This window comes from Pseudorca crassidens, chromosome 14 (genome assembly GCF_039906515.1).
Source record: "Pseudorca crassidens isolate mPseCra1 chromosome 14, mPseCra1.hap1, whole genome shotgun sequence".
Classification (NCBI taxonomy): Eukaryota; Metazoa; Chordata; class Mammalia; order Artiodactyla; family Delphinidae; genus Pseudorca; species Pseudorca crassidens.
In genome coordinates, this window is record NC_090309.1 from 66144842 (window position 1) to 66171796 (window position 26955).

The window sequence follows — 26955 nt, forward strand, 5'->3', positions numbered from 1 at the left end:
TGGGAAAGTGGATGACACAGAGAATGTATTCACTAGGTGCTCGTTAGATGACTTGGGGCTGGGCTGCTCTTCCGGCACCTGCACATTCTTCCTTGTATCAATTTTCTAGTGGTACCTAACGAAGTATCACCATTTCAAAGGCTTAGAACAATACACATTTATTATCTGCACAGATGAACCCAGTCCTCTGCTTCAGGACCTAGTTCTTCACAAGGCTATAATCAAGGTGTCAGTGGGGCTGCAGTCTCATCTGAGGCTCAAGTGGGGAAGAATCTACTTCCAAGACCATTCAGGTTTTTGGCAGACTTCATTTCCTTGTGTCTGTCGGACTAAGCACTCCAGGTTCATACTGGCTACCAGCTAGAGACAGCCCACAGCTTCCTGCCACATGGTCCTCTGCATCGGCAAGCCACAAGCCCAACAGGGCAGCATGCTTTTTCCAAGCCAGCAGGAGGTCTCTCACTCCAGTTGGCTAAGATGGAGTCGTATATAACACAACAAAGTCAAGGAAATGACATTCCGTCACCTTTCGCATATTCTATTGACTTGAAGCAAGTCACAGGTTCTTCTCACACTCAAGAGGAGGGAATTATACAAGGGTGTCACCCATCAGGGGTTATCTTAGGGTGTGTCTGCCACACTCCTAGTATTATGGTCATCTTGTCCTTTCCACTAGACTGTCAGCTCCACAGAGCAGGGTCCTCTTAGCCCATAACACAAGGCCTTCTATATAGTAGATAAGTTATAAGAAGTTTAGTGAATTAAAATGAAAGGTTAATAAGCAAATGTGAGATATAGGCCTCTAAGGACATATACAGAGAGATAACTCAGCTATAAAAATGTTAACAGTTGTTTAAAAAAAAAGTGTTTCCCTGGTGGCGCAGTGGTTGAGAGTCTGCCTGCCGATGCAGGGGACACGGGTTCGTGCCCCGGTCCGGGAGGATCCCACATGCCGTGGAACGGCTGGGCCCTTGAGCCGTGGCTGCTGAGCCTGAGCTTCCAGAGCCTCTGCTCCGCAGTGGGAGAGGCCACAACAGTGAGAGGCCCGTGTACTGCAAAAAAAAAAAAAAAAAAAAAAAAATGTTTACCCATACTAAGACAGCAGGAGTGAAAACTAATTTTTTTTAAATTCATATTTTAAGCCATTCCTGAAATTTGGGTCTTTTCAAAATTTTAGCACCATTTTCTAGTATTATGGTCTTGTCTACATGGTATTCAAACATTTGAATGTTTTATCAAAAGTAACATGTAGGTATTTGGAAATAACTACATGTTTGTGAAGAAAAGATAAAATATTTACTTTTAACCACATATAACTATTACCACAGTAACTGATGATTTAAATAAGCTACCTTCCCCCCCAAAAAAACTTTCTACTTGGAGAAGAAATAAATATTTTTTAAAAACGTAATTTTTCTTCCATATGCAGATAAAGTGTTTTTGCATTCATTATTTTGCAGGAAAAAAAAAAAGATATGTGATGGGGAAAAACAGTCCCTATTTCACAGGACAAGCAAAGCAACTCCTCATTCACTCTTTTTCTACAAAGGTTCCTAGTCTTATTATAGGCAATTCTTTTCCTAAATACACATTCAAAAGTGTGTGTCATTGCTGAAATTCTCAACTGGTCAGTTTCCAAAGATCTGATGCCTTCCTACAGTGACTACCAGGAATGAGTCAGCAGGACCCCAAGGAATGGCCAAGCAACTCTGCCTTGTCCATTCTCCGTCTGAACTTCCTCATCTTCACACAAGAAAGCTTTGTCCCTGCCAATGCCGAGGGCATGTTCTGGACCACAGTTTGCTCTTCATTTCACTTCTAAACTATCTTGGAAACGAGTAACAGCACCTGCCTCCAAAACAAGATGTCACGTTCACTCCTGTTCCTTTTATTTATTGTGTAATACCTTTCTCGTCATTCCTTGCCTGTGACATCTTTTATTTCAGTATACCCACTTTAATCCCAGGGTCCTCAAGCTTCCATGTGGATCAGTCGGCAGGGTGCTTGTGAAAACGAGGGTCACCCCTGGGGGTTCCACTGTGGTAGGTCTGGGGTGGGGCCCCATAACCTGCATTTCTTTTTTTTTAACTGAAGTATACTCGGTTTACAATGTTGTGTTAGTTTCTGGTGTACAGCAAAGTTTTTCAGTATGTGTGTGTGTGTGTGTGTGTATATATATATATATATTCCTTTTCATATTCTTTTCCATTATGGTTTATTAGAGGACACTGAATACAGTTCCCTGTGCTATATAGTAGAACCTTGTGATTTATCTATTGATATTTTATATATAGTGTTTGTATCTGCCAATCCCAAACTCCTAATTTATCCTTTTCCCACCCTCTTTCCTCTTTGGTAACCGTAAGTTTGTTTTCTATGTCTGTGAGTCTGTTTCTGTCTCCTAAATAAGTTCATTCCCACAACTTGCATTTCTTATACATCCCACAGGGGGCTGTGAGACAGAGGGGATCCATGTACCACACAAAGCTGATAACTGCAGCTCTGAAGAACATGAAGAAGGGATTTCAGCATTGTCCACAGTAAAGAACAGAACCAGGAAGGCCCAAAGGCACAAAACCCACGTTCTCTGGATGGCAAAACGGCTTCTCCAAGTCTCCTCAGTCACTGTGCAGAACAGACTGTGTGTCAATGTGCACGGCTGCATCTGCTCAGGTCCAGAATTCCCACCTGAGACAAGGGAATCGCTCCGTGCCGTTGGGAAGGGGAGAAAACACACGCCTCTAGTCCCCAAGGCATGGAGGCCAAAGGAGCCAATTTCCCTGTACTCCTTCTCCCCGTTGGATGATCAAGGAGGGGTGCAGGGGGGACACAGAAAGGGAGGAGGAGATGGGTTTAGCGAGAGTAGTGGTTCTCAAACCACAACTATAACGGCACCCCCTGGAGGGCACGTTAAAACACAGAGTGCTGGGCCCCAACCTCAGAGTTTCTGCTTCAGCGAGTCCAGGGTGGGGCCTGAGAATCTGCATTTCTAATGAGTTCCCAGGCGATGCTGCTGCCCCTGGTCCAGGGACCATGCTTTGAGAATCCCTAGGTCTATGAAGTGCCACTCAAGCAGTCTGTATTACAGGAAGGAATGGGGCAGTTTTACCAGAGAAAGAGCATCTAGCACTCAACATTGAGCATTAAAAACTGTCACCCAGGGAGGCTTGTTGCAATATACGTTCTCTCATAACAAAAGGAACAGCTTACTGACATAATCTCGGTAGCCACTGAGTTAAATGAATTTCAGCTGGTCTTTCCCTCAAAACAAATGTGACTTGTAATGCTTATTAATCAAGCAACTAAGGGTCTATTGTATATGCAGAACCACTGGGTAGGCCGGCTTCCCAAAGGATACGAAGTAAAACAAAAACAGGGTCCCTGACTTTAATTTATCATCTGTATTATTTCACCTCCAATTACTGAGAAATTTTGGACTAAAAACATAACCTTTTCACTATCACAGTAAGAAAGAAACGGAGCTTTCTCAAAAGAAGAAATCTTCGTCTTTGCCTGCACTCTACTTTTAGGAGAATAAAGTGAATCACTCGTGCATGTGGACGGGGAACTAACGCGGAGATTTAGGTATTTTTGCTTATTTTCAAGCCAACTTCCAGGATGTGCCCCCAGAGACCATAAATGGGATGATCAATGTAAAGGTGTGATACACAAGATCTATGACCCCCAAAACTGACTGAAATACATTAAGCATTCTAATTTTCTTTAATATATATGTATATTTTTTTTAATATTTATTTATTTGGCTGCACCAGGTCTTAGTTGCGTCACGCGCATCTTCATTGCCGCGTGCAGGATCTTTAGTTGCAGCATGTGGGCTCTTAGTTGCGGCATGCGTGCGGGATCCAGTTCCCTGACCAGGGATCAAACCCAGGCCCCCTGCACTGGGAGTGCGGAGTCTTAACTGCTAGATCACCAGGGAAGTCCCAAGCATTCTAATTTTCAAGAAAAGAAGTATACTAACACATTATAGAAAAAAAATTTTCACCAGCAATTGAAAAGTTTTCACAAAACAGCCAGAAAAACTTTATTAATAATATCACCTTATGTTTATAGGGCTCTCCTGTGACGCATGTTCATGAGCCTCATTTCATCCGATCTTAACTGCAGAGGGTGGTATTAACCTCATTTACAAATCTCCCAGCAGAGGCTACCTTTGCACCTATCTCGGGCTCACCCCACCAACAATAAGTTGGATGGGGCGGAGGCATTGAAGAAAACTTCAGAACAGAATTCAAATGTATTCCAAAAATTTTACACTCTTACTTTAACACATCCTAACTGCTCTCTGTGAATTTTCTACAAGCACAAGATTGGGATTTTTATGTTTAAAGTTTTTTTAAAGGATTTAACGTTTTATTTTTTATTTAGTACCATGTGAAGATCCCCCCTAGTTTGCTTTTCAACACAGCAGTGACCAGAGACTTTTTTTTTTTTTGATCCTCAAACTTCCATCCTAAGTCTTGGCCTCATGGCTCTGGTGAGAGTGTCACCTTCTGCCAGAGCTCAGCAAAGGCACAGAGGTCCAATCAGCATAGGGCTGGGCTGGCGATCTGGGTACAATGCAGGAAGTTAGACTGCAACAGTAATTTGTGTATGGCCTTGGGTACTTCACTATTCTATATGCAGCTTTTCTCATCAATAAAAATTAACAATAGGGGGCTTCCCCGGGTGGCGCAGTGGTTGAGGGTCCGCCTGCCAATGCAGGGGGCACGGGTTCGTGCCCTGGTCCAGGAGGATCCCACATGCCGCGGAGCGGCTGGGCCCGTGGGCCATGGCCGCTGAGCCTGCACGTCCGGAGCCTGTGCTCCATGACAGGAGAGGCCACAGCAGTGAGAGGCCCGCGTACCGCAAAAAAAAAAAATTAACAATAAAGGTGATTCAACTTTCTATTTAAAACATTATTTTTCAATTAACATTCAGAAATCTGTTGCATGTCTTTACACTAACAATGAAATATCAGAAAGGGAAAGTAATAAAGCAACCCCTTTTAAAATCACATCCAAAAAAAAATACTTAGGAATAAACCTAAGTAGGTGAAAGACTTATACATTAAGAACAATGAAACATTGAATTGGAAGAATTAGTACACTTAAAATGGCCATACTGCCCAAAGCAATCTGCAGATTTAATGCAATCCCTTATCAAATACCTATGACATTTTTCACAGAACTAGAACAAATAATCCTAAAACTTATATGGAACCATGAAAGACCCAGAATTGCAAAGTAATCCAGAAGAAAAAGAACAAAGCTGGAGGCATAACCCTCCCAGACTTCAGATAATACTACAAAGCTACAGTAATCAAAACAGCATGGTACTGGCACAAAAACTGACATATGGATCAATGGAACAGAATAGAAAGCCCAGAAATAAAACCACACACATACAGTCAATTAATCTTTGACAAAAGAGGCAAGAATATACAATGGACAAGAATATACAATGAGGAAAAGACAGTCTCTTCAGCAAGTGGTGTTGGGAAAACTGGACAGCTGCATAGAAATCAATGAAGTTAGAATACACCCTCACACCATACACAAAAATAAACTCAAAATGGCTTAAAGACTTAAATATAAGACATGACACCATAAAACTCCTAGAAAAGAACATACACAAAACATTCTCTGACATAAATCATAGCAATGTTTTCTTAGGTCAGTCTCCCAAGGCAATAGAAAGAAAGGCAAAAATAAACAAATGGGACCTAATCAAACTTATAAGCTTTTGCACAGCAAAGGAAACCATAAACAAAATGAAAAGACAACCTATGGAATGGGAGAAAATATTTGTAAACAATGTGACCAACAAGGGCTTAATTTCCAAGATGTACAAACAGCTCACACAACTCAACAAAAACAACAACCCAATCAAAAAATAGGCAGAAGACCTAAATAGACATTTCCCCAAAGAAGACATACAGATGGCCAATAGGCACAAGAAGAGATGTTCAACATCACTAATTATTAGAGAAATGCAAATCAAAACTACAATGAGGTATTACCTCACACCAGTTGGAATGGGCATCATCAGAAAATCTACAAATAACAAATGCTGGACAGGGTGTGGAGAAAACACCTACACTATCGGTGAAAATGTAAATTGGTGCAGCCACTATGGAAAACAGTATGGAGGTTTCTTTAAAAACCAAAACTAGAGTTGCCATATGATCCAGCAATCCCACTCCTGGCCATATATCTAGGGAAAACTATAATTCAAAAAGAAACATGAACCCCAATGTTTATAGCAACACTATTTACAATAGCCAAGACATGGAAGCAACCTAAATGTCCATCAATGGATGAATGGATAAAGAAGATGTGGCATATATATACAAGGAATACTACTCAGCCATAAAAAAGAATAAAATAATGCCATTTGCAGCAACATGGATGGACCTAGAGAGTGTCATACTAAGTGAATTAAGTCCACTTACTTACTTCCACTTTATACGTGGAATCTAAAATATGATACAAATGAACTTATTTACAAAACAGAAACAGACTCACAGACATAGAAAAGTAGTGCTGTTAAATACCAAATCCTGTATTGTGTTTATTCATTAATAATAAAATCTACTTGCATTTGTAAGCTGTAAGTCCCCTATTTATGGCTTTCCATAGCTACAAGACCTGACTGGCGATCCAGCCCTGTCTCCCTTATCACCTATTACTCTAGCCCATACTAACAACCCAACAAAACTCACTTCTGCGTCCCTGTACAGGGCCAGGCCTATTCCCACCCCAGAGTCTTTGTTCTAGCTGTTCTCTTGTCCAAAAAGGCTCTTCCACCAGACCCTTTCATATCACATAGGTCTCATAAACCACTTCCTTACAGTGACCTTTCCTTACTCTATCCCCCTTCCCCCGGCCCCCATCACTCTCTATCCTCTCGCCCTGTTTTATTTTCTTCATAGAAAATAAATCTTAACACCTTCCGTGTGCCAGTACCTAGCACACAGGGACTCAGTGAAAGTACAACAAATGAATTCATTCATCCATTTAATCATTCATTCATTCATTCATTCCATAAAAGTCTATGTGCTTACTAGGTCTGAAGATAAAAAGATGGTTATGGTATTGATCACTACCCTCACAGACAGAACTCACATCAAGCCGGGAAGCACACACCCACAAGTGCACACACACGAAAGTGATACAATGTGAAAAATGTGTAAAATAGACAGCTAGTGGGAACCCGCTGTATAGCACAGGAAGCTCAGCTTGGTGCTCTGTGGTGACCCAGATGGGTGGGATTTGGGGCGGGGGGGGGGTTGGTCCAAGAGGGAGGAGATATATGTATACATATGGCTGATTCACTTCGTGTACAGCACAAACTAACACAACATTGTGAAGCAATTATACCCCAATTTAAAAAAAAAGTTAAGACAGAAGAGGATTTGTATGCCCAAAATTCACAAGAATGACTTGAATTAGGTTGGGTGATGAATGGCCCTATCCCCATTGATTTCATTCAGCTTGAAAAAAAATCTTAGGAGTTAATTAATTGATCTGCTTGAAACTTCACAGCTAATGGCAGAGACAGAAGCACTCCCACTCTTGAACCAATGTAGCAAATGATTCATCAAGGTGAGGTGGTACCTCTTAGCCGATTTAAATGGCTTTTACAATGAAACATGTTGAAGATGTTAATTGTTAACTGCCCACTTGATATGGTGTTAAATGTAACACATATGGGTGAAAGGATAGAGATTCTACTCTTATTTTATAGTAACAATAATAAACTGAAGTTCCTACAAGATTGAAAGGGAGATTGGAATTGCTTGGTAATCCTATAAGAAATACAAACATTTTAAAGTGAACAAAGACAAAGGATCCCTATTATTATATATTCCTTATTTTATGATCCTCTTTTCCTCCAGTGGCTTTTTGCTGGTTACATCTTCTTTCCCCTGTGAAGATTCTCCCTTAATTCATTACCAAAATATACTTCTGAAGGTTCCCCTCCAACCATTTAGTTCTCACCTTTAAATAACTGATGAGTAAATTGACCACATCAACTTCAGTTAAAAACACCTCCCTCCAGGGACTTCCCTGGTGGCACAGTGGTTGAGAATCCACCTGCCAATGCAGGGGACACGGGTTCGAGCCCTGGTACTGGAAGATCTCACATGCCGCGGAACAACTAAGCCTGTGCACCACAACTACCAAGCCTGTGCTCTAGAGCCCGCGAGCCACAACTACTGAGCCCAAGTGCCACAACTACTGAAGCCCACGCGCCTACAGCCCGTGCTCTGCAACAAGAGAAGCCACCGCATCGAGAAGCCCACGCGCCGCAACGAAGAGTAGCCCCTGCTCCCCACAACTGCAGAAAGCCCGCATGCAGCAACAAAGACCCAATGCAGCCAAAAATAAATAAATAAAACAAATTTTTAAAATAAAAACAAACTTTCCTCCAATTTGTCTTCCCATCCACTGACCAAACTCATCCTTCCTCTGGTCCAGCAGAACCAAGAGCATGTATTAAAAAACCAGCCCATCCATCTCCTAATTTACAAAACACGACATTTTGCAAACTGTTTACTTAGGTCCATGCCAACAATATTACTCAAATGTAGTGGAGTGAAAAAACCACAGGGAATAGTGTAGTTGGCCAAGAGAAGTATTTGGGGATCTAAAATTACAGGGAAAATCATACAACATTCATTTTACTTAGTCCCAAATCTCTATCAGATGATGTTTAGCTGAAAGATTCTAAAATTGGCAGTGAGAACGGAAAAGCTGTCTTAAAGTTTGGGCCATGCCAGGGTAGCCTTCAGAGAAGTAGGAGGAAATGGAATAAGGTGGTGTGTCCTTGAAAAGCTGTCATAATAAGCAATGTCTGTCAGGCAAGGGATAAGCACACAGAAAAAATAGTAGAAAGAAAACCAAAGGAGAATTATTGCCCAAAGGTGAGAGGAAACAAAAAAGGAAGTAGAATTCTTTAGGTAGCATTTAGAGGATAGTATTTACAACACAGCAAAATCAGAGATGCTGGTTCAATTCAATTCTACTCGATTCAGTTAGCATTTGTACTATGGCAAGGAACAGAGCCTGGGTACTTAAAATGACACAAAGAAAATCCTGCAGGACTTCTCTGGTGGCACAGTGGTTAAGAATCCGCCTGCCGATGAATGGACCAACACAGGTTGGATCCCTGGTCTGGGAAGATCCCACATCCCGCGGACAAATAAGCCCACGTACCACAACTACTGAAGCCCGAGCACCCTAGAGCCCGTGCTCCGCAACGAAGAGTAGCCTCCGCTCTCCGCAGCTAGAGAAAGCTTGTGTGCAGCAATGAAGACCCAACGCAGCCCAAAATAAATAAATAAATAAATTTATTTTTAAAAAGTGTTTTTAAAAAAAAAGAAAGAAAGAAAATGCCACTCCCCAGGAGCTCCACGTTGATGGGGAGGCAGATGCCCCTCTCCCCTGGTCCAGCCATACCCAGAGCAAAGTAAGAGTGAAAACAGAGTGCTCCCAGAGAGGGGGAGAGAGAGCCATGATTTTCACCAGGGGATCTGAGAAACACCAAGAGGGGTGTGTAAAAAGCTGAGGCGCCCAGGAGGGAGAGGGTCTAAGCAAGTAAACAGGAACCCCTGAGAGCTCACATCTGTCAAATACTGTTGTGCGGGGGGCAGGGGGACAGCTGCTCTCCAAGAACTCTGTGTATATTACTTCATGCGGTCCCCCAACAAGCCTCTGAATGATAGCACAAACCATCATCACACCTGTCCTGTGAATGGGGTAACTTAGCCTTGCCCCAGCTCTCACAGTCCAAGGTCACATAGTGAGGATGTGTTGACAAAGTGTTAACATCAAGTTAGGTGCCTTGTATTCTAACCCCAAAGACCGAACTTCTAACCATGGACCTATACTGCCTCTAGTTCACGGCACGCAAAACTGAGGCCTAGAAAGGACAGAGAGAAAGAGGAGGAAAGCAAGAAAGGCGGGTCAGGTGGGACAGTAACAGGCAGCATTTCCTTCTTGTAACCACATTGTCTTGGGTCTAAATGACACCGTGCACACAGATTCTTGGTGCCCAAGGGACTGTGCTTACATGTAATGTTCAGTCCTTAATAATAAGCTAGGCCAATTAATAGGTGCACGTGAGCTTATACAAATACAGCTCTGATGTATTTTTCCATAAGTACCAAAACAACCACTTTGTGCCACACCAACAAATTATGTACTATTTTCTCTCCCCTAGGAAGATAGGAAACATCATTAGTAAAACATGCAGTTAGAGCGAGATAATCCTGGTGGCACAGCGGTTAAGAATCCACCTGCCAGTGCAAGGGACACGGGTTAGATCCCACATGTCACGGAGCAACTAAGCCTGTGTGCCACAACTACTGAGCCCATGCTCTAGAGTATGCGCACTGCAACTACTGAGCCCGCATGCCACAACTACTGAAGCCCGCGCGCCCAGAGCCCGTACTCCACCAACAGAAGCCACCACAATGAGAAGCCTGTGCACCGCCATGAAGAGTAGCCCCCGCTCACCACAACTAGAGAAAGCCCGTGTGCAGCAATGAAGACCCAACACAGCCAAAAAAAAAAAAAGAGCAAGGTAAGATCATAGTTTCTCCCTTATCTGTAAATTATTGTGCTTAATTATCATATCAGGGTGGTTTTAAAAACATGAGCAGCTGAATGTATTATTTTCTGCATTTTTGTGTATTTAAAATATTTTATAATTAAAAATAAAATATTTAGTGGAAAAAGCGCCCAATGTGTTCCAAAGTGTTTCAACCTTTTTTAAAACCACTTTATTTAACCACCTATGTATCATTAACAATTTTGCAAGTGTCCAACTCTTGTAAAAATGTATGTATTTATCATTCAACTAACAAAAGAAAAACTGGGTGTAATAACCCTGTATGCAGCCATCTTTGTACGTACTATTTAAAGCTGACCTAAAGCAATGTGTAGAGGGCTCCTGCCTTGACAAGTTTCTAAATTGCTAAGTGTTAGGCTTGGCCTTCAGATTCCCACACAAAGTGTCATAAATATTGCCCAGGACAGGGTTCCTTCTGGATCACTGTTTCTCAAAAGGTGGGCCACCTCCATCAGCATCACCTGATGTGCTCATTAAATAAAAATCCCAGAGACTCTGATTCAAGAAAGCAGTTTAACAAACTCCTCCAGCGACCAGCTGCACATTCATGTTTAAGAGGCACCATAGAATCTCTTTAAAGCAGAACAAGTGGAAATGCCCAGAGGTACAACCAAAATCACCAGTGGCCAGTTCCTCACATCTTCTGCTCTGATCTTGGTCAGTGTTACAAGAGTGGCGACACCGCCCTAGCACTCCTAGTTGCCCTGTTCATTGCTAGGAAGAACTTGGAAGCAAAATCTGCATTTTAGGAAAACTTATTTGAGCTCCCAAACACGTTTGAGTATGTTTGGAATATCCAAGACAACAAATAACAGGCTCAGAAACAGCAGACTCCCGTGGTGGCCAAAGGTCCTCTGAACAAGGCAGGCTTCCTAAGGGCCAAGGGTTCACCGGGCAGAGAAACACTTCACTAAAGCAGGCCGGGCAGGGGCGGGAGGGCGGGGTGTTCAGGTTGGCCCAGGGGCTGCAGGGTTTCACAATGAAGGTTTAAGTATGATCGCAGTCCAGGATTTATGGTTCCTAAATGTTTGTTTTAACCAGTGCTGAGAACACATATTTGACCCAGTGTGAACTTGACCTCTGGGTCCTTCTCCCTTCACCAGGAGGTCTGTGCCGCACGACAAGATTTTCCAGCCGACCCTCCCACCCCTGCTCCCAGCACTGGGGCCGGGGCGGTGCTCCCAGCAGCTGCCACAATAAACCTCACTGTGGATCTATTGGCGAAGCAGCTGTCAATGGCCACAGCGGGCAGACGAAAGCTGTGTGATCACTCCGGGCCCAACTCCCGAGCTCAGCTAGCACGACGCCAAGCCCAGAGGGACAGGAGACGGCCTGAAAGGCCTCTGTCACCTGCAACTCCAGCCACACCCCACACTCATGGACGATGCCCTCGACTGCGGCAACTCTAAGCACCAAGGGTAGACGTGACTATGTCTCTTCTGTATATAATTAAGGAAAATGTCTAGGGTTGGCTTTTGGGGTTTTTTTCCCCCAAAGCACTGTGGGCTGAATGCCAGTGGAAAAGCAATGGAATATCGATTTTCTGTTTCTTGCTAAGGAGAGAACAAGTCATTTGATGTGCCATGAGTTAAGTGAGTAAAAACAGACCCCGCACTCTCTACAGCTGGCTGCGTTTCTCCTCTATTCACAGACCCTGGCACATGGTAAAAGCTAAACAGATATCCGTTAAAGAAATGAAAGAACCATCCATGCATTTAGGGAGGGCCTGCCATGTGCCAGGCACCCGCTTTGGATTCAGATCTGCCATCTTTCCTGTTCCATCCACCTCATCCTGCCAACCCGGCCTCACCCTCATCTCCCCTTTATTCTTTTGTGTGGTCTGTTCCCAGGTCCAGTCTCCTCCTTAAAGCTGAGCCCACTGGCAATGTCTCTCTCTGGCCTGCGCTTACCCTGAGAGGGGCACAATAAGATTGGAACAACCAAGAGGGGGCGGGTTCAGTTTAGACAGAGGGAACAAAATGCAAAAATGGGGATAGGCCAAAAAAAGTTAACACCCTCCCAATAAATGTGAACCCCTTGGAAAGGGAACAGATGCAGTGCCTTCTCCTTTGCCCAAAATGGACATCGCTATCAGCAGTCGTTCCACATTAATAACTAAAATGCCATATCCCGAGCTGTGATTTCAATTCCTAGAGACACACATACAGAGGGTGTCTGGAAAAGAAGCATTAACATGCAACTGGGCATCTCTACGTAGAGACTGGGTGGCTAAAGCCCTCGGGGCTGCCACTGCGGACACCCACATCCATTCTCTCCGCCCGTGTGGGTCTGCTGCCATTTGTTTCACATCTCTCTGATTGGCAATTTCAGGTTTGCTAAATCTTCAGTCTTCAGAAGCATTTGCCTATGGCCCATTTAAATTAAGTTTCAATCAACTAAAAACAATCCAGTCTGCCTCGAAGGGGCACCTTGTTTTCCTCACAGGATTAAGCAAACTGAACAACAGAAACACATCCCAACTCTTATGCAGAAATATTTTTTGCATCAACTGGAAAACAGTCTCTACAAACTGAAATTCTTCAGCTAAACCCTTTCAATTATCCTCAAAATAGAACTGACAATTACAAGGCATCCTTGCTGTTGATTTAAATTTAATGTGCACATTTAAATGTGCATACACATTGTATGATAACTACTACCTTTTTTTAATTTGAAGTATAGTTGTTTTACAATGTTGTGTTAATTATGTATATGATGATTACTATCGTAATAAGGAAATTCATGTTGACATGCCATTGGTTTTTGTATTTGTTAAATGTAATAAACCATATCCAAGTGCAATTGTTCAATCTCAGCATAATGAGGAAGTGAGAGAGGAAAGAGACCACAAAGCAATTGCTTTTGCAGTCTAAATTTCACTAGTATTTACCAAAGTAGTTGTAGTCACGAAAATTGGTGTCAGAATTTTTTCCATTCGATTTATGAATACCTTAGGGGAGTATTTTCCATCTAAACAGCAAGCTTTACACAAAGAGAACTAGAGATACACAAATAATCTAATATTTAGTCTCTTTCAAAGTTCTTTTAAAATAAATCATTCTGGGATACAGAACAACCCAGCCTACTTTATTTCTTTTTTCTCAGTAATCAAAGCCAGGCAGGATGGAAGTGACTGGCGTTTTCATTTATTCCTTTTTTTATTCATCTATATTGAGGTATAATTGACAAATAAAAATTGTATGTATTTAAAGTGTATAACAATGTTTTGATATACGCACACATTGTAAAATAAGCACCACAGTCAAGCTGATAAACGTACCCATCACCACACAGTTAACGTGTGTGTGTGTGTGTGTGTGTGTGTGTGTGGTGGGAACGCGCTAAGATCTACCCTCTGAAGAAATTTCAAGTATATAACACAGTACTGTTAACTATAGTCACACCGCTGTGTATTAGATCTCCAGAACTTATTCATCCTGAGGGACTGAAACTTTGTACCGCTTGACCAATATCTCCCTATTTCCCCCTCCCCCAGCCCTAAACTACTTTAAAGCTGTAATATAAAAAGGGATCCACATGTACATTCTTTGAAAAGAAGATGACGAGAAACATACATAGGGAAGAAAGAAAACCAAACAATGGATAAATGAGACAGGATTTACTTGGCTTGATTCAATAATAAACTCTAAGACTCCTTCTGGTTTCATCAAGGCTTTCACATCCATCATTCTATTTCACCTTGATACCTGTAACAATCCTAGAAAGTAGTCAAATTTGGGGTTTGTTTTGTTTTGTTTTGTTTTTTTGGCCATGCCGTATGGCACGTGGGATCTTAGTTCCCCAACCAGGGATTAAACCCACACCCCCTGCAGTGGAAACGTGGAGTCTTATCCACTGGACCGCCAGGGAAGTCCCAGTAGTCAAGTTTTTAGCACAGTCGTTTCAGGATGGGAAAATATAAGGGTCAGAGAGGTCAAATGAATTCCCCAAGGCCACACAGCTAGTGAACGCTTGAGGGTTTAAACTCAGGTTTCCTGAACCCAAGGCCAGGGGTCTTTCCTGGTGTCACACTGCTTAGCCATGGACACAAGTTTTGCCGCATCAGTGGTAACCCCAGTTGTCCCATGTGAAGGTATAAGGCTCCCTCATCTCCCTGGCTCTGCACAGGGAGACAAACAAAAGACCCCCCCATTGAAACATATCCATCGAGCGTATATTACTTTGGATTGAGCACTGACCTAACCCAGCATCATTTTTAAAAACACAACTGTTCTTGAAAGAAGTTGTGATTTAAGCTTCCACCATTTGGGCCTGAATTAATTTGTCAGATTGGGCAGTACTGGAAGGCTAATGTTACACTGATTGCTTAGGTCCCGGTGCTGTCCAAGGGCTACCTTCTAGAAGCTGGAAGGATAACTTAAACCAAAAGCCGGAAGCATTTGTTATTGGTATCGTGAGACTAAGCCAACGGAGCAACTTCCTCTGGAACACTGTATACAGTAACTGTGCAACCCTAACGTTTCTGACGGGTAGCCTTTTGCAGCCTTTCTCTTTCTGGGTCACCAGAGGGCAAACCTGGCTAAACCGAGGCACACTTGTGCCCTTGCCTCCCTCATCTGGAGAAGCAGGAAGCCATGAGGTGATTCCTCAAGATCGGATGTTCTCCTTCTAGAGCATCTTCTTTGGACCTGCAATCAGACAACCTAAGAATGGGGTACTACTCTCTTTTCAGAGAGGGCACTCAACGGCATCATTTGCCAAGTAAACTTCTTTGAAAGTCTTAACACATTCTCTCTAATGGGCACCAAGGAGCACTATAACACCATCACCTATAACAACCATCACCTATAACAACCTGCTCTGTATCTTTAATCTTTACACAGCAATACCCACTTTGCACAGCAATGCTGCTGTCATGGATGAGCTGTCTGCACATAACAGGCAAACAACATCATAGCAGGAGTTACCGAAGGGAGGAGAGGGTATGTAATTGGACCCAAGCAATTGTAAATTCAGGAAAATGCTGGTGCGCTATTGTCAAGTGTAATCTAAGAAGATGTGAAGAATTACGACAATCTAAAATGCCTGGGGCTTCCCTGGTGGCACAGTGGTTAAGAATCTGCCTGCCGATGCAGGGGCCACGGGTTCGAGCCGTGGTCCGGGAAGATCCCACATGCCGCGGAGTAACTAAGCCTGTGTGCCACAACTACTGAGCCTGCACTCTAGAGCCCACGAGCCACAACTACTGAGCCCGCATGCCACGACTACTGAAGCCCGCGCACCTAGAGCCTGTGCTCCACAACAAGAGAAGCCCGCGCACCGCAACGAAGAGTAGCCCCCACTCGTCACAACTAGAGAAAGCATGCGAGCAGCAACAAAGACCCAACACAGCCAAAAATAAATAAATAAAATAAATTTAAAATTAAAAATAAAATGCCTACAACCCTGAGTATTTCTGACCTAGCGGTTTGAGTTCAATATCAAGGAGGCTGATTAGTGAGTTCATGTCTGCCACTACTCCTTGATCACAGCCAAATCATAACCCACCTGGACACTGCTTTTTATAAAACTAAAGGCACTATGCCAAAGTCCTGTTTCTTTCAAGGATTGAAGGCATCTTCCAACAAGCAAGTTCACCAGAATGACTGTAATAGAAATGACCATAATAGAAAAAATTTTTAATTAATTCACCAGCATTTTAAAATCCAAACCGTATACAAGACAAATTGCTAAATTTTACTTATTATACTGAATACCAAAAAGCAGCTAAAATTTTGAACGATTCTAATCCACATGTTTATGGTTCAAACTCTATGCAGAGAACACATAAGAATGCTTAACTACTCCTGAATGGAAGTAAGAATTCTTTATGTCCAGGTAGCACCAGACAGAATCAACTCGTCAAGAGGACCCTCAAAGAATATTTTACCTTAATCCTTAATTTCACAATGCAGAGGGAAGTATTTTCTGATGTTCTCAAATCTATATGCATCATTAATATATGTTTCAAAACACTCCTAAGCCTGTGTATTAGCTGGAGAAACAATGCAGGAAAACCCACTTGTCAGTTCTGAAGAACAGTAGAGTGGTTACCTCCTAGGAAACAGGCCACAAGGACGGCAGATTCTGAGTGCTGTTTTCAGAAAGCTTTAACACTACTGATGTTTTGTTCCAGAGCAGGGCGTCCTACTTCCCATTCCCCTCCTACCATCAACTTAAAGAATGTTTTTCGTTTGTCGATATCCATGGTTAAATTAATTGCACTGGTTCTGCCATACGGCACATCCTCCAATGGGAATTTCTTTTCCTAGCCCCTGATTCACGGTGGTAACAGAGTAATTAATACCACGGTTGGGTGCAAGGGAATCTTGGATGCACGGCACAGTTTTGTACAATGAATCACTGCTGGCCTTGATACCATCATTACCCTGGCCCAGCCCTTCCTGGGTGGTGATGAAGGCTTCAGATAACGGGGTAGACTGCATCACAGACATTGCATAGCCTCTTCAAGTGACCCCTGTGGGATGCCTCGTGTGGACAGACCCACTTCACCTACTGTGCAGGGCTGCTGTGAACCTGGAAACTTACGTTTGGTGCATCTCTGGGAGCCAGGGGCCTTACTCCAGCCATGGCAGCACTGCCCTCCACAGACATTGACCCTGAAACAAACAAAGCAAGACCCCTGAGTCCAGTAGTAGCGACACTCCCTTCCAGAGAACCCAAGCCTCCAGGGTGCTCCTGCAAGCCCAGCCTCCTGCTTCCACATTCCTCTGGCTTCGAAACAGGGACCCAGGATGTCCAACCCAAAGCTGCCCAAGCAGAAGGGTAAGGACAGTGTATCAGGGAAGGATGGAAGAACCAAAACCTGCATAACCTAGAACTATACAGGAGGGGAGAACAAGGTCCAAATAAACGGTTTTCTTAACTCCAAAAGTAAAGTAGAGCCAAATGTATTTTGTGTATTATCTGCACCCACGTTTTAAATTGAACCTGAGTTTCAGAGAGAGGCGTCCAAACAGGAGTGAAATCACAACGCTTGGAACCACCCCTGAAGAAAACAACAACAACAAATAAGCAAAACAAGTCTTCCCCCACACTCTCAACCTGTGATTAATGAGGAGGAGGGGCAAGGAGGACGTTTATGAACGCCCAGTAACAAACTATCCAACCGAAACTCCTGTCAATGCTAAGACACGCCGCCCCAGGAAAACAGACCCCACAGGTGCAGGGAAGCCAAGCTCACAATTAGTAGGATGCTGAAAATTCCAGGTCACAAAACAGGAAGTGGATCTTTACAGGCAGCCCTCCTCCAAACTTTTTTTTTTCCATTAGCTCAAGAAAAAAAATTAAACTGAGCTGCAAAGAGAAGTTTAATTGATGCTGAGGGATTAAGCTGTAGTGACTTCATGTTTACGCCCATCTTCTAGGAGTAGTTTGGTTCGCGCACAGGAGGTTACGCCCCAGGCAGAAATGCCTTTTGTGTTTACCCGCAGCTCAGTAACAATGCGATCGGAGTTTATCCTCAAAGTTCCCCGGCTTCCCCGCACTCCGCTCTTCCCGCCGCGCTGCAAGCGAGGCAGGCAGAGGCGGGCGGGGAGGAGACAACCCACCGACGGCGCACTACGCCCACGGCCGCCGCTGGGCTCCCAGGAGCCGCGTCTCCCCGGGTACCCGCGCGGGCGGCGCGCGCGAGGAAGGAGGGAGGGTGTGGGCTTACCCCTGCAGCTGCTGCTTCTGGTGAACCTGCAGCCTCGAGCCCCCGCCGCTCTGGGTCTCCTGCGGCACTTTGGAGCGCACCGCTTGCCTGCCTTGTTTGGCGAACGGCGCGGCCGCCGGGTGACCGCCAGGCTTGGGGTGGAGCTGCCCGCCGGAGCCCCCGGGACGCGCCGGCTCCGGCGGTGGCGGTGGCGGTGGCCGGAGCCCCTGCAGGGCCGCGCCGCCGGGCGGGCTGGTGCGCCGAGTCCGCTCCGAGGGGGTCCCGGCGCCCGCCGAGCTACGGCTGTACCTGGCGTTGAGCGCGACGTTGAAGGTCCGCGGGCGCCGGGGCCCGCCCAGGGGCAAGGCGCCCGCCGCCAGGCCGGGGCCCGGGCGCACCACGTACGTGATCCTCCGCACCCGGCAGTGCACCGAGGACGCGAGCAACCCTGCCCAGAGCAGGAGCCCCCACCTGAGCCAGGCCCCCGCCATCGCGGGCCCCAGCCGGCGCCCCCGGCCCCGGCCCCCGCCCCCGGCCGCGCCGCTCGCCCGGTGCGGCCGCCCACGCGCACTCAGGCTCCCCCGAGAACAACCGCGAGCCCGGGAAAGGCGGGGAGGAGGAAAACTCGGTTGCAGGAGAGGAAGTTCTGCGGGCTGCTGAACGGCCCCAGACCCCAGCCGAAAGCGGCGGGGAGGAGGGGGCGGGGTGGGGGTGGGGAACGCGGGGCCCGGGAGGGGAGGGGCGAGGGGCGCGGGCCGCGCAAGGTGAGGGTCCGCTCGCCCCGCCGCCGGCGCAGGGGCTGCCGCGCCCGGGACCCGGCGAGAGTGGGCGAGGGCGGGTGTGAGCGCGCGGAACGCTCAGCGGCAGCCCGGGCTGCAAAGTCTTTAAAAAGTTTCTCTCGCCGTGGAACCGAGTGTCAGATCTGAACAGCCAATCTCCGGCAGACGTGACGTCAGGCAGTAAATCCTAATTGGGGAAAGCGTGAGATGAGCCCGAGAACACGCCGCCACTCTCCACATCCACATCGATTGTTCCTATGGGTCGGCAAGGCAGAGGTCCCCGCTCCTCGATCCCGTCTCCCGGGAAAGGACAAAGGACTCGGCAAAGTCACTGAACGGTCCTTTCCTTCTAGAAGCCCCACAGGACTCATTTGATACTGTCTGGAAGGCATTTCCAGTCATTTTCTTATCCGTGTTTGCTCGGATACTTGCTGTGGGTATTGGATTAAAATACTAGATCGGGCCCCAGAAAGGACTGCTCGGGGTGCGCGGAGTGTCCATCGAAAGTGTTTAGATGGTTCCCTTTGGGATTGTAAACTCCGCGTGACTGTTTCTGAGTGTGCAGCTTCTGGTACCCTACTCCTCTCTTGGCATGTACCAGGGTGGGCAGCAGGGGGCGCCCGCGTAGACTGGGAAAACCGCAACAGGAATCGACCCCGCAGGCAGCCCTGCTCCTGGTGAAAAGGCCTGTATGACAGGAATACAGGGCTTAGGATCCATGATAACGCCAAGCCATTATTAGTCTCTTTTTAAAGTCAGATCAGTTCCCTGGACCCCTATCCGAAAGGAAAGGATCACTCACCGGAGATGACACAAAATCACATTAAGGGAGATGCAGAATGTCCCAGGGGACAGAGTCCCTGGGGTCAGGGTGCTTTTGGGTGGAAACCATGAAATAGTAACATATTTACTTCTAGCATTTGAATTTAAAACGGTGTCTCCAGCAGCATTCACGCTTTTATTACATGAATGCAATAGAAAACCCCGCATTGGCTAGTGGACAGTTGGTAGCAGGTGACAATGGTTTAAAAAGAATTAATAGAAATGATTTAAAGTTGAAGAAACTTAATCCCTTAATCTATTTTTTCTGTACATTGGAGAAAGACCTCCAATATTTGATTTGGCAGGAGAGGGTCTCAGTCCATCTGTCTGACCACCAGTTTCATGTGAGAACACACTCTGAGAGCCAGGCACAGAATAAACAGCATTTGACCAGAGGGAGAGACCTCAGTTCAGTCCTAACACTGCCGCTAAGTAGCTGAAAGACCACAGGCAGTTCACCTCTCCTCTCTGAACCTTGACTTCCTCCTCTATAATCCAACAGAGAAGTTGGATTAAAAATTCCTTTCAGCCCTAAGAGTCTGTGGCTCTAAGAACATCCCTGTGGACAAGATGAGAGGTCACTCAAGGTCAGTCTCTGAGCCAGGCCAAAGGGAACCAGCTGAGAAGACTGAGGAAGGAGGGTGGGTGAAGAAAATGCCTCCCAGGCTGGGATTCTGTAGAAAGGACAGCGCACAAGCTAATAAATATTCACCAAGTGCTGCTCTGAGGCAAGCAGAGAGGCTGACCCTTTGCAGAAACAAAGTATCACAGGCACAACCTTTTTGTTCTGGAGAATCTTCCTATCTGGTTAGAGAGAAAAAATGTAAATAAACAAAAGCTTTTTAAAAAGATAAATAAAGCAACAGTTTGAGATAATAACCGAACTCTCCCAAGGCGGTATCTGATTTGTGAGAGGGCAACGTCACTGGACAACCCACAATTCTTTGTCATCTCATGCAAAATTCACAACATGTAGGGAAAACATTTCCTACCCGCAGCTCAAATCAGTCTACAGAGATTTTCTCTCTCAGGTAGGGATTATGAGCAACAGTTGAAGTGGATGGGGCCAGGGGGTGTCTAGAAGCAATAACTCCATGCTGAAGAGCCTAGGCTGGAAAGAAGACGTGTCAGACAGGTGAAAGCTCAGGAAATAGTGATGGACAGCATCACCAAAGGACCAGACTGCAGTCTGTGGTGGTGGGTGAGCTCTTCTTGTTAGGCACTGCAGGACTCAGATGGACGGCATACATCAAAGCCTGTTTTGGTCAATGAGAGGCAGCTGCCTGCAGAGGGCAGAGCCTGGACAGGGATCCAGAGGGCTGGGCTGGAGCAGTGTGGCTGCTTCGCTTCCCACGGGAACCTGAGCAAGTCATTTCACCTGAGAGCCTGTTTCCAGAGGGCCTGGAGATCAACCCAAGGTCCTCACATTTGGGGACAGCAGTGAGCTCAACCACGCTCTATGACTGCAGAAAAAAAATGTTTCAAAAGATACAACGCAATCTTTCTTTCTCTTGACCCACAGCAAAGCAGAGGTGGGTATCTCACCCCAGTCTTCAATCTGATTACGACCTGCCTTATGACAGATTTGGATACGTTACAATCAGATAATCTCTGAAACGTAACCACGGGAAGAATCTCTAGCGTAAATGTTAATCTCATCCGTGAATGATCATATACATTTGTATGCATGTGTGTTTATATACAACCATGAATGTGGTAATATACACATAAGCAAGCAGCCCCTCTAGTTGAGAAACTCCAGCAAAGTCATAGTTTTTCCACATCAGTCTCTTGCTGTCTACATAACTAGTAAGATAATCCTTGAAAAATGTGTTGTGCAACCTATGTACTATCATATGAGATGGTCACTCATCTAAAACACTGAACTCGCTATTAATCTGAAAATGAAAGCCGAGTTTCTTTCAGGCATGGGGACCAGTCTTTGCCAAGTTTAGACCCTGTTTAATGCCAAGACCCCTAGGTTTCAAGGTCCGTTTATATGGGCAGTACACAACTTCCTGGTTCAAGACACAAGTCTTTAAAGATCTCATAAAACTTCTTGGACTTCAGATGGTTTTTACAAAACAATACTCAGATGAGCTAAGTGTAAATGAATCAGAAAAAAGGATTATATTTCCCATAAAAACTCATGGGTTTGAGGATTAGGGGAAGAAAGGAAGGCTGGCAAATGCCAAACTTTTTAAAGCACTTTGAAACCATTAGTCAAATTCTAAATGCAGCCAGTTTCCCTCATCCTTACATTTTATGAGTTTTGTAACTGAAAATCTTTTCCCACATTTAAGATCAGCTACAAATCAACTTCTGTGGCTGCCTACGATCAGAATCCCTTCCGCCCATCTTTTCTTCCAGCCAAGGATTTCATGGAGCCCCTCTTAGTTCTAATTGCATCAAGAAATTCTTAGAAAGAGAGGGGAGAAGAGACAGAGAGAAATAGGAATTCAGTGAGTTGTAGACAAAAGGAAGAGAAAGGAGAGTAAAAGCAAGAGAGAGAGGGAGATTGAGGAATGGAAAAGAAAGGGACGGGAAAACAGGAGAGAAAGTGTGAAGACAGAGAGGTGATGCAGTGGAAGGAGGGACAAAAAGAGGTGGGTGGAGGGAAGCCAGGAAGAGGATGGATTGGAGAAGTGCAAAATGAAGGAGAAATCAATGAATGAGAAGAGGAGCAAACAGGTAGGAGGAGGGGAAAAGGAAACATAGGGAGAGGAGAATTATACCCGGCATCCACGGGCTAATCTTCTCAGGCTGCTCACCAGGACCCTGGCAGCCATTTCTGAACCTCGGTGGGTTCTGACCTGAACATCAGCTTGTCCAGGTTTGGGCTAGAATTAAACCTGTGACCTTGGAAGGTGCTAGCAAGGTGGCTGGCTGGCTGCCCTACACCACATGCGAAGCGGGAGACACAGGACGTCCTGTGTTCTCTCACACAAGCTGGTGGCCAAAGACCGCAGCTTCAGCTCGAGATGCCTGCAAGGAGGTACTACATTTACTCTTGTGGTCCTCTCCCTTGTTCTTTCAACCATTTCATCAAAAGAGCAGAGATGAAAGAGATTAGAAATGTGTGAGTTCCTCCACGTTTAACTCAGCTTCCATGAAAAATCACACGGAGCTTTACCAATGAAGAGGTAAAGCTCATACTCTGGTTTCTCTTCAGATCATATAAATCATTCGCCTTTTACTAAAGATATCCGTGGAGAGGAACAATTCTGAGTTTTTACCCAATTTTTTGAGGTCTTGCGTTTGCAAGGCCAATTAAAAAAAAGAAAAAAAAGAAGTAAAGCTGAGACTCAACCCATGGAGGTATCAGTGTTTCTGCCAAGATGTGTCAGCAAGATGGCAACAGAGCTGATGTGCAGAGAAAGATGAGGTGCCCCTGGAACTGAGCAACAAGTGGAACCAAGGTTTACGCCAGGGCTTTCCTTCCCTTTAAAGCTTCAGGTCTGAAATCTAAGCATCCTTAGTTGTCACTCAACAAATGTGTGTTGACCCCAGGGCCCCCAGCTAGCCTACGTAAACCCACACAGCAAAATCAAAACAAACTTCCATTTCAGGTGGAGAAGTTTAAATAATGCCTGGCTGGATTGCAATCCCCAGCGAGTGCCTTTGTGCTGACCCTGAGTGCCTGGCCATGGCAATACAGACCCTGTCCACGTGGAGTCTAATGAGGTAAACAGACCTGGAACAAGTAATTACATGTGTGGTGAGTATTGAAAAAAGGACTGTGGGAAATGAAACCCATAAAAGGAAAAGTGTCAGGGTTATGGACTAGTTTTCTACAAATTTTGAAGAGCCCATCCACAAAAGGAAATTCACCAAAAGTAACGTTTTATGTACACTAAATTTCCCTTTCTGATTATTTTGGTCGTTTCTTACTTACCTTGAGTATAATCAAGGATAAGTATCACACAGTGGCAGCTGCCAAAGACAATGAAATGCCTCTGTCTTCAGGGAACCAAAATCTGTTCATTAATTTACTTTCATTGAGGCTTTTCATACCCATTTAGTCAAATTTTTGAATATTAAACATGAAACTACATAATAATTAAGTAGCTATCAATACAATTTTATTTATACTTTTCATTCACTTCCTCCAAACTTCACTGGGTCATTGGCTGGTCAACATTCAAGAGGGCACAAAGGAAATGTGTTCTTTGTCTCAAAGAGTTTGCATCTTGGGAAATACTTGGATGTACACTAAACTGAGATGCCCTTCAACTCTATGAAACACATGACTTTTGATCACAAAACAGCCCCCAATGAAATGCAGTTCACTTTGGTGCCTCAGTTATAAACACTCTGATCTTCCATTCAGTCAATGGACATTCACCTAGTTTCCCTGCTTAAATTTAAGTTCAGAGATGCCCAGACACCTGCAAGGTTGGTTGAGTGCCTGGTAGGCAAGCAGAGTAACGCTCTCTTCCCTCAAATGCAGGTACTGACAAGTCATGATCCAATTTTAAGAGGAACCTTCCGCTTTGTGTCAGCCCCTATGCTTCCCGGGTTGTTGAGTTGATGGAATTGCTTCTTTGTGTAAATTTCAGGACATTAGTCATTGTTATTTCTCTTGTCTACATTAGAATTTTCACCCAATGGCACAAGTATGTGATGCTGCCTGAGTTTAACGCTTGATTCTAATTATTTTTTTCCAAAAATATTCTCTCTGCCTCCCATAAAATTGATTAAAATATCATACAGTGAATAAAGCAGCCTAGAAAAAAGAAGAAAATGAGGGAAGTTACTGTACCACCTCTACATATCAATTCCTAGACAGCCTGTCTGGTCTTCTAAGACCCAAGGCCCTTCAAAGATTGCTTCCTTCTCACTCTTTTAACCTCATCTTGGGCTACTCTCCCAAATGAACCTCTGTTTCAACTACATTTATCTACCCATTTTTCTTCTTTCTCTTTGAAAGAAAAAGAAAAAAAAGGCTGGCCAGCCACTAATCTGCAAAAAAAGGACACCCATATTCCTGCCTCTAGTCTCACCTTACATCATTCTCCTGACATACCATCATCTCTTCAACTAAGTCCTACTCCTCCTTCAAAATAGAATTCAAGATCCTTTACTTCCATGAAGCTCTTTGGACCACCCTAAACCTCAGTTTACTCTCTCTTCCTAACTCTTAGAGCATTTCTCATCCATCTCTGGCATTAAGCACAGAATACATGCTTGGTAGTAGACATAGAATACTTTTGCAGCTGAAGACATTTTTTCTTCTTGGTCTTACTAAGATAAACCAGAACTAAGGCAAGTCATGGTTAATAATAGTTGAGGTTTGGTTACAATGACAACAGATGACAAAGTGACTTGTCTTTAGCTCTTTGAAGGCAGGGTTCTGCTGAACAATGGGGTTTGCCCAAATTTCCCCCCAAACCTAAATTAAGTTGAATCAAGCAGTGGCTCTCTGTAGGAAAAAAAAAAAGTTTTCTCCCTCTGAACTGACAGTTTGAAAAGTTCTGTAGAAAGAATTTTGTCGTATTTCTGTCTGAAAACTGTTACATTCCCAGTAATACCATTAAAGTAGTGAAGGCTTTTATAGCATCTCTTTTTTGTTGCCCTCTCAGCTTACCCTGTTATGGGAGGCCAGGACATATTCTGAGAATGGATCTAGTAAAAATCCACATAATATGGATGAACGGAGCAATATACAGAAGTAACTCACACCACCAGAGAAACACTAGCTCCACCAGGAGAGGCCTGGCTTTCTAAACAGTGAGGGGAGATCAGTAAAACCAGCCCAGTCTCTGTTGATTCCTCCAGGTTTCCTGGTTTTAAAGCCCAAGCTACTGCTGAGAGGGATCAGGTTACATTTGCCAGCTGCTCCAGAACTTTCCACTTAACCCTTTTCAATCCACAACCTGGATGTTACACTTCCATTTCACTTCGAAGAGCATCTTCCATCTTTATATTTATATACAAGTACCCGGCCAACCCTCAATGCCACCCCACCCCCATGAACCTACCTGACTTCCCGGCCTCCACCTCATCACTAGAGGCCTGTGTTGAGGGCAGACACCTGGTGTATCATGTTCCCAGTGCCTAACACAGTTTGCAAATCATAGTAAATGTTTGTTGTAAGTAAACGCATGGTGTTTGTTGAGTGAATGACTATCCTTTTGGACACCTAACTGCTATGAGCAGTCCACGACAAGAAACCTCCAAATATCTTTCCTTCTTTTTTTTTTTTTTTTTGGCTGTGTTGGGTTTTCATTGCTGTGCACGGGCTTTCTCTAGGTGTGACGAGCGGGGGCTACTCTTTGTTGCGGTGCGCGGGCTTCTCATTGGGTGGCTCCTCTTATTGTGGAGCACAGGCTCTAGGCGCATGGGCTTCAGCGGTTACAGCACGGAGGCTCAGTAGTTGCGGCACGTGGGCCCTAGAGAGCTCGGGCTTCAGTAGTTGAGGCACACGGGCTCAGTAGTTGTGGTGCACGGGCTCCAGAGCACATAGGCTCAGTGGTTGTGGCTTTCAGGCTCTAGAGCGCAGGCTCAGTAGTTGTGGCGCACGGGCCTAATTGCTCCACTGCATGTGGGAATCTTCCCAGACCAGGGCTGGAACCCGTGTCCCCTGCATTGGCAGGCAGATTCTTAACCACTGCGCCACAAGGAAGTCCCTATCTTTTCTTCATCATAAGCAAAAAACGTTGCCCAAGATCCTTAAGTTGTCAGGGGTCTGGAGACTGATTCATTCATTCATTCACGGATTCATTTATTCATTCACTAGCCATTTTTGAGAGCCAATTGTTTTCTTTTTTTTTTTTTTTGTTACCACGCCACACAGCTTGCAGTATCTTAGTTCCCTGACCAGGGATGGAACCTGCGCCCTCGGCAGTGAAAGTACAGAGTCCTAACCACTGGACCACCAGGGAATTCCCCCAATTGTTTTCTAATTAACTAAGAATGGAGAATGGGTTTTAGAAATTTTTGTTTAGTGATCTAATAGGCCTGAATAGATGCAAGGATTCTCTCTGAAAGCTGGGGAAGTTTTCTTTAGAAGGCATGGGATAAAGAGATGGATAAATGGAATCTCTTCCCACAGTCCTC

The 26955-nt window shown here is 44.8% G+C and overlaps 1 protein-coding gene and 1 non-coding gene across 3 annotated transcripts in view; one reads left to right on the forward strand and one right to left on the reverse strand.

Moving 5' to 3' along the window:
* Positions 1–18794, reverse strand: part of LTBP1 (latent transforming growth factor beta binding protein 1) — a 424099-nt gene extending 405305 nt beyond the window's left edge. For both annotated transcript variants that reach the window (XM_067703302.1, XM_067703301.1), the window contains exons 1-2: positions 18317–18794; positions 17188–17258 (exon numbers count right to left, since the gene is read on the reverse strand). In XM_067703302.1, the coding sequence (XP_067559403.1) occupies positions 17188–17258; positions 18317–18786 (541 nt within the window). In that variant the 5' untranslated portion in view covers positions 18787–18794. The remainder of the gene's footprint in view (positions 1–17187; positions 17259–18316) is intronic.
* Positions 18795–23048: 4254 nt separating this feature from the next.
* On the forward strand, positions 23049–23164 carry LOC137206293 (U5 spliceosomal RNA). Its single transcript, XR_010934607.1, has one exon. It is a non-coding gene; the product is annotated as a U5 spliceosomal RNA (small nuclear RNA).
* Positions 23165–26955: the final 3791 nt, after the last annotated feature.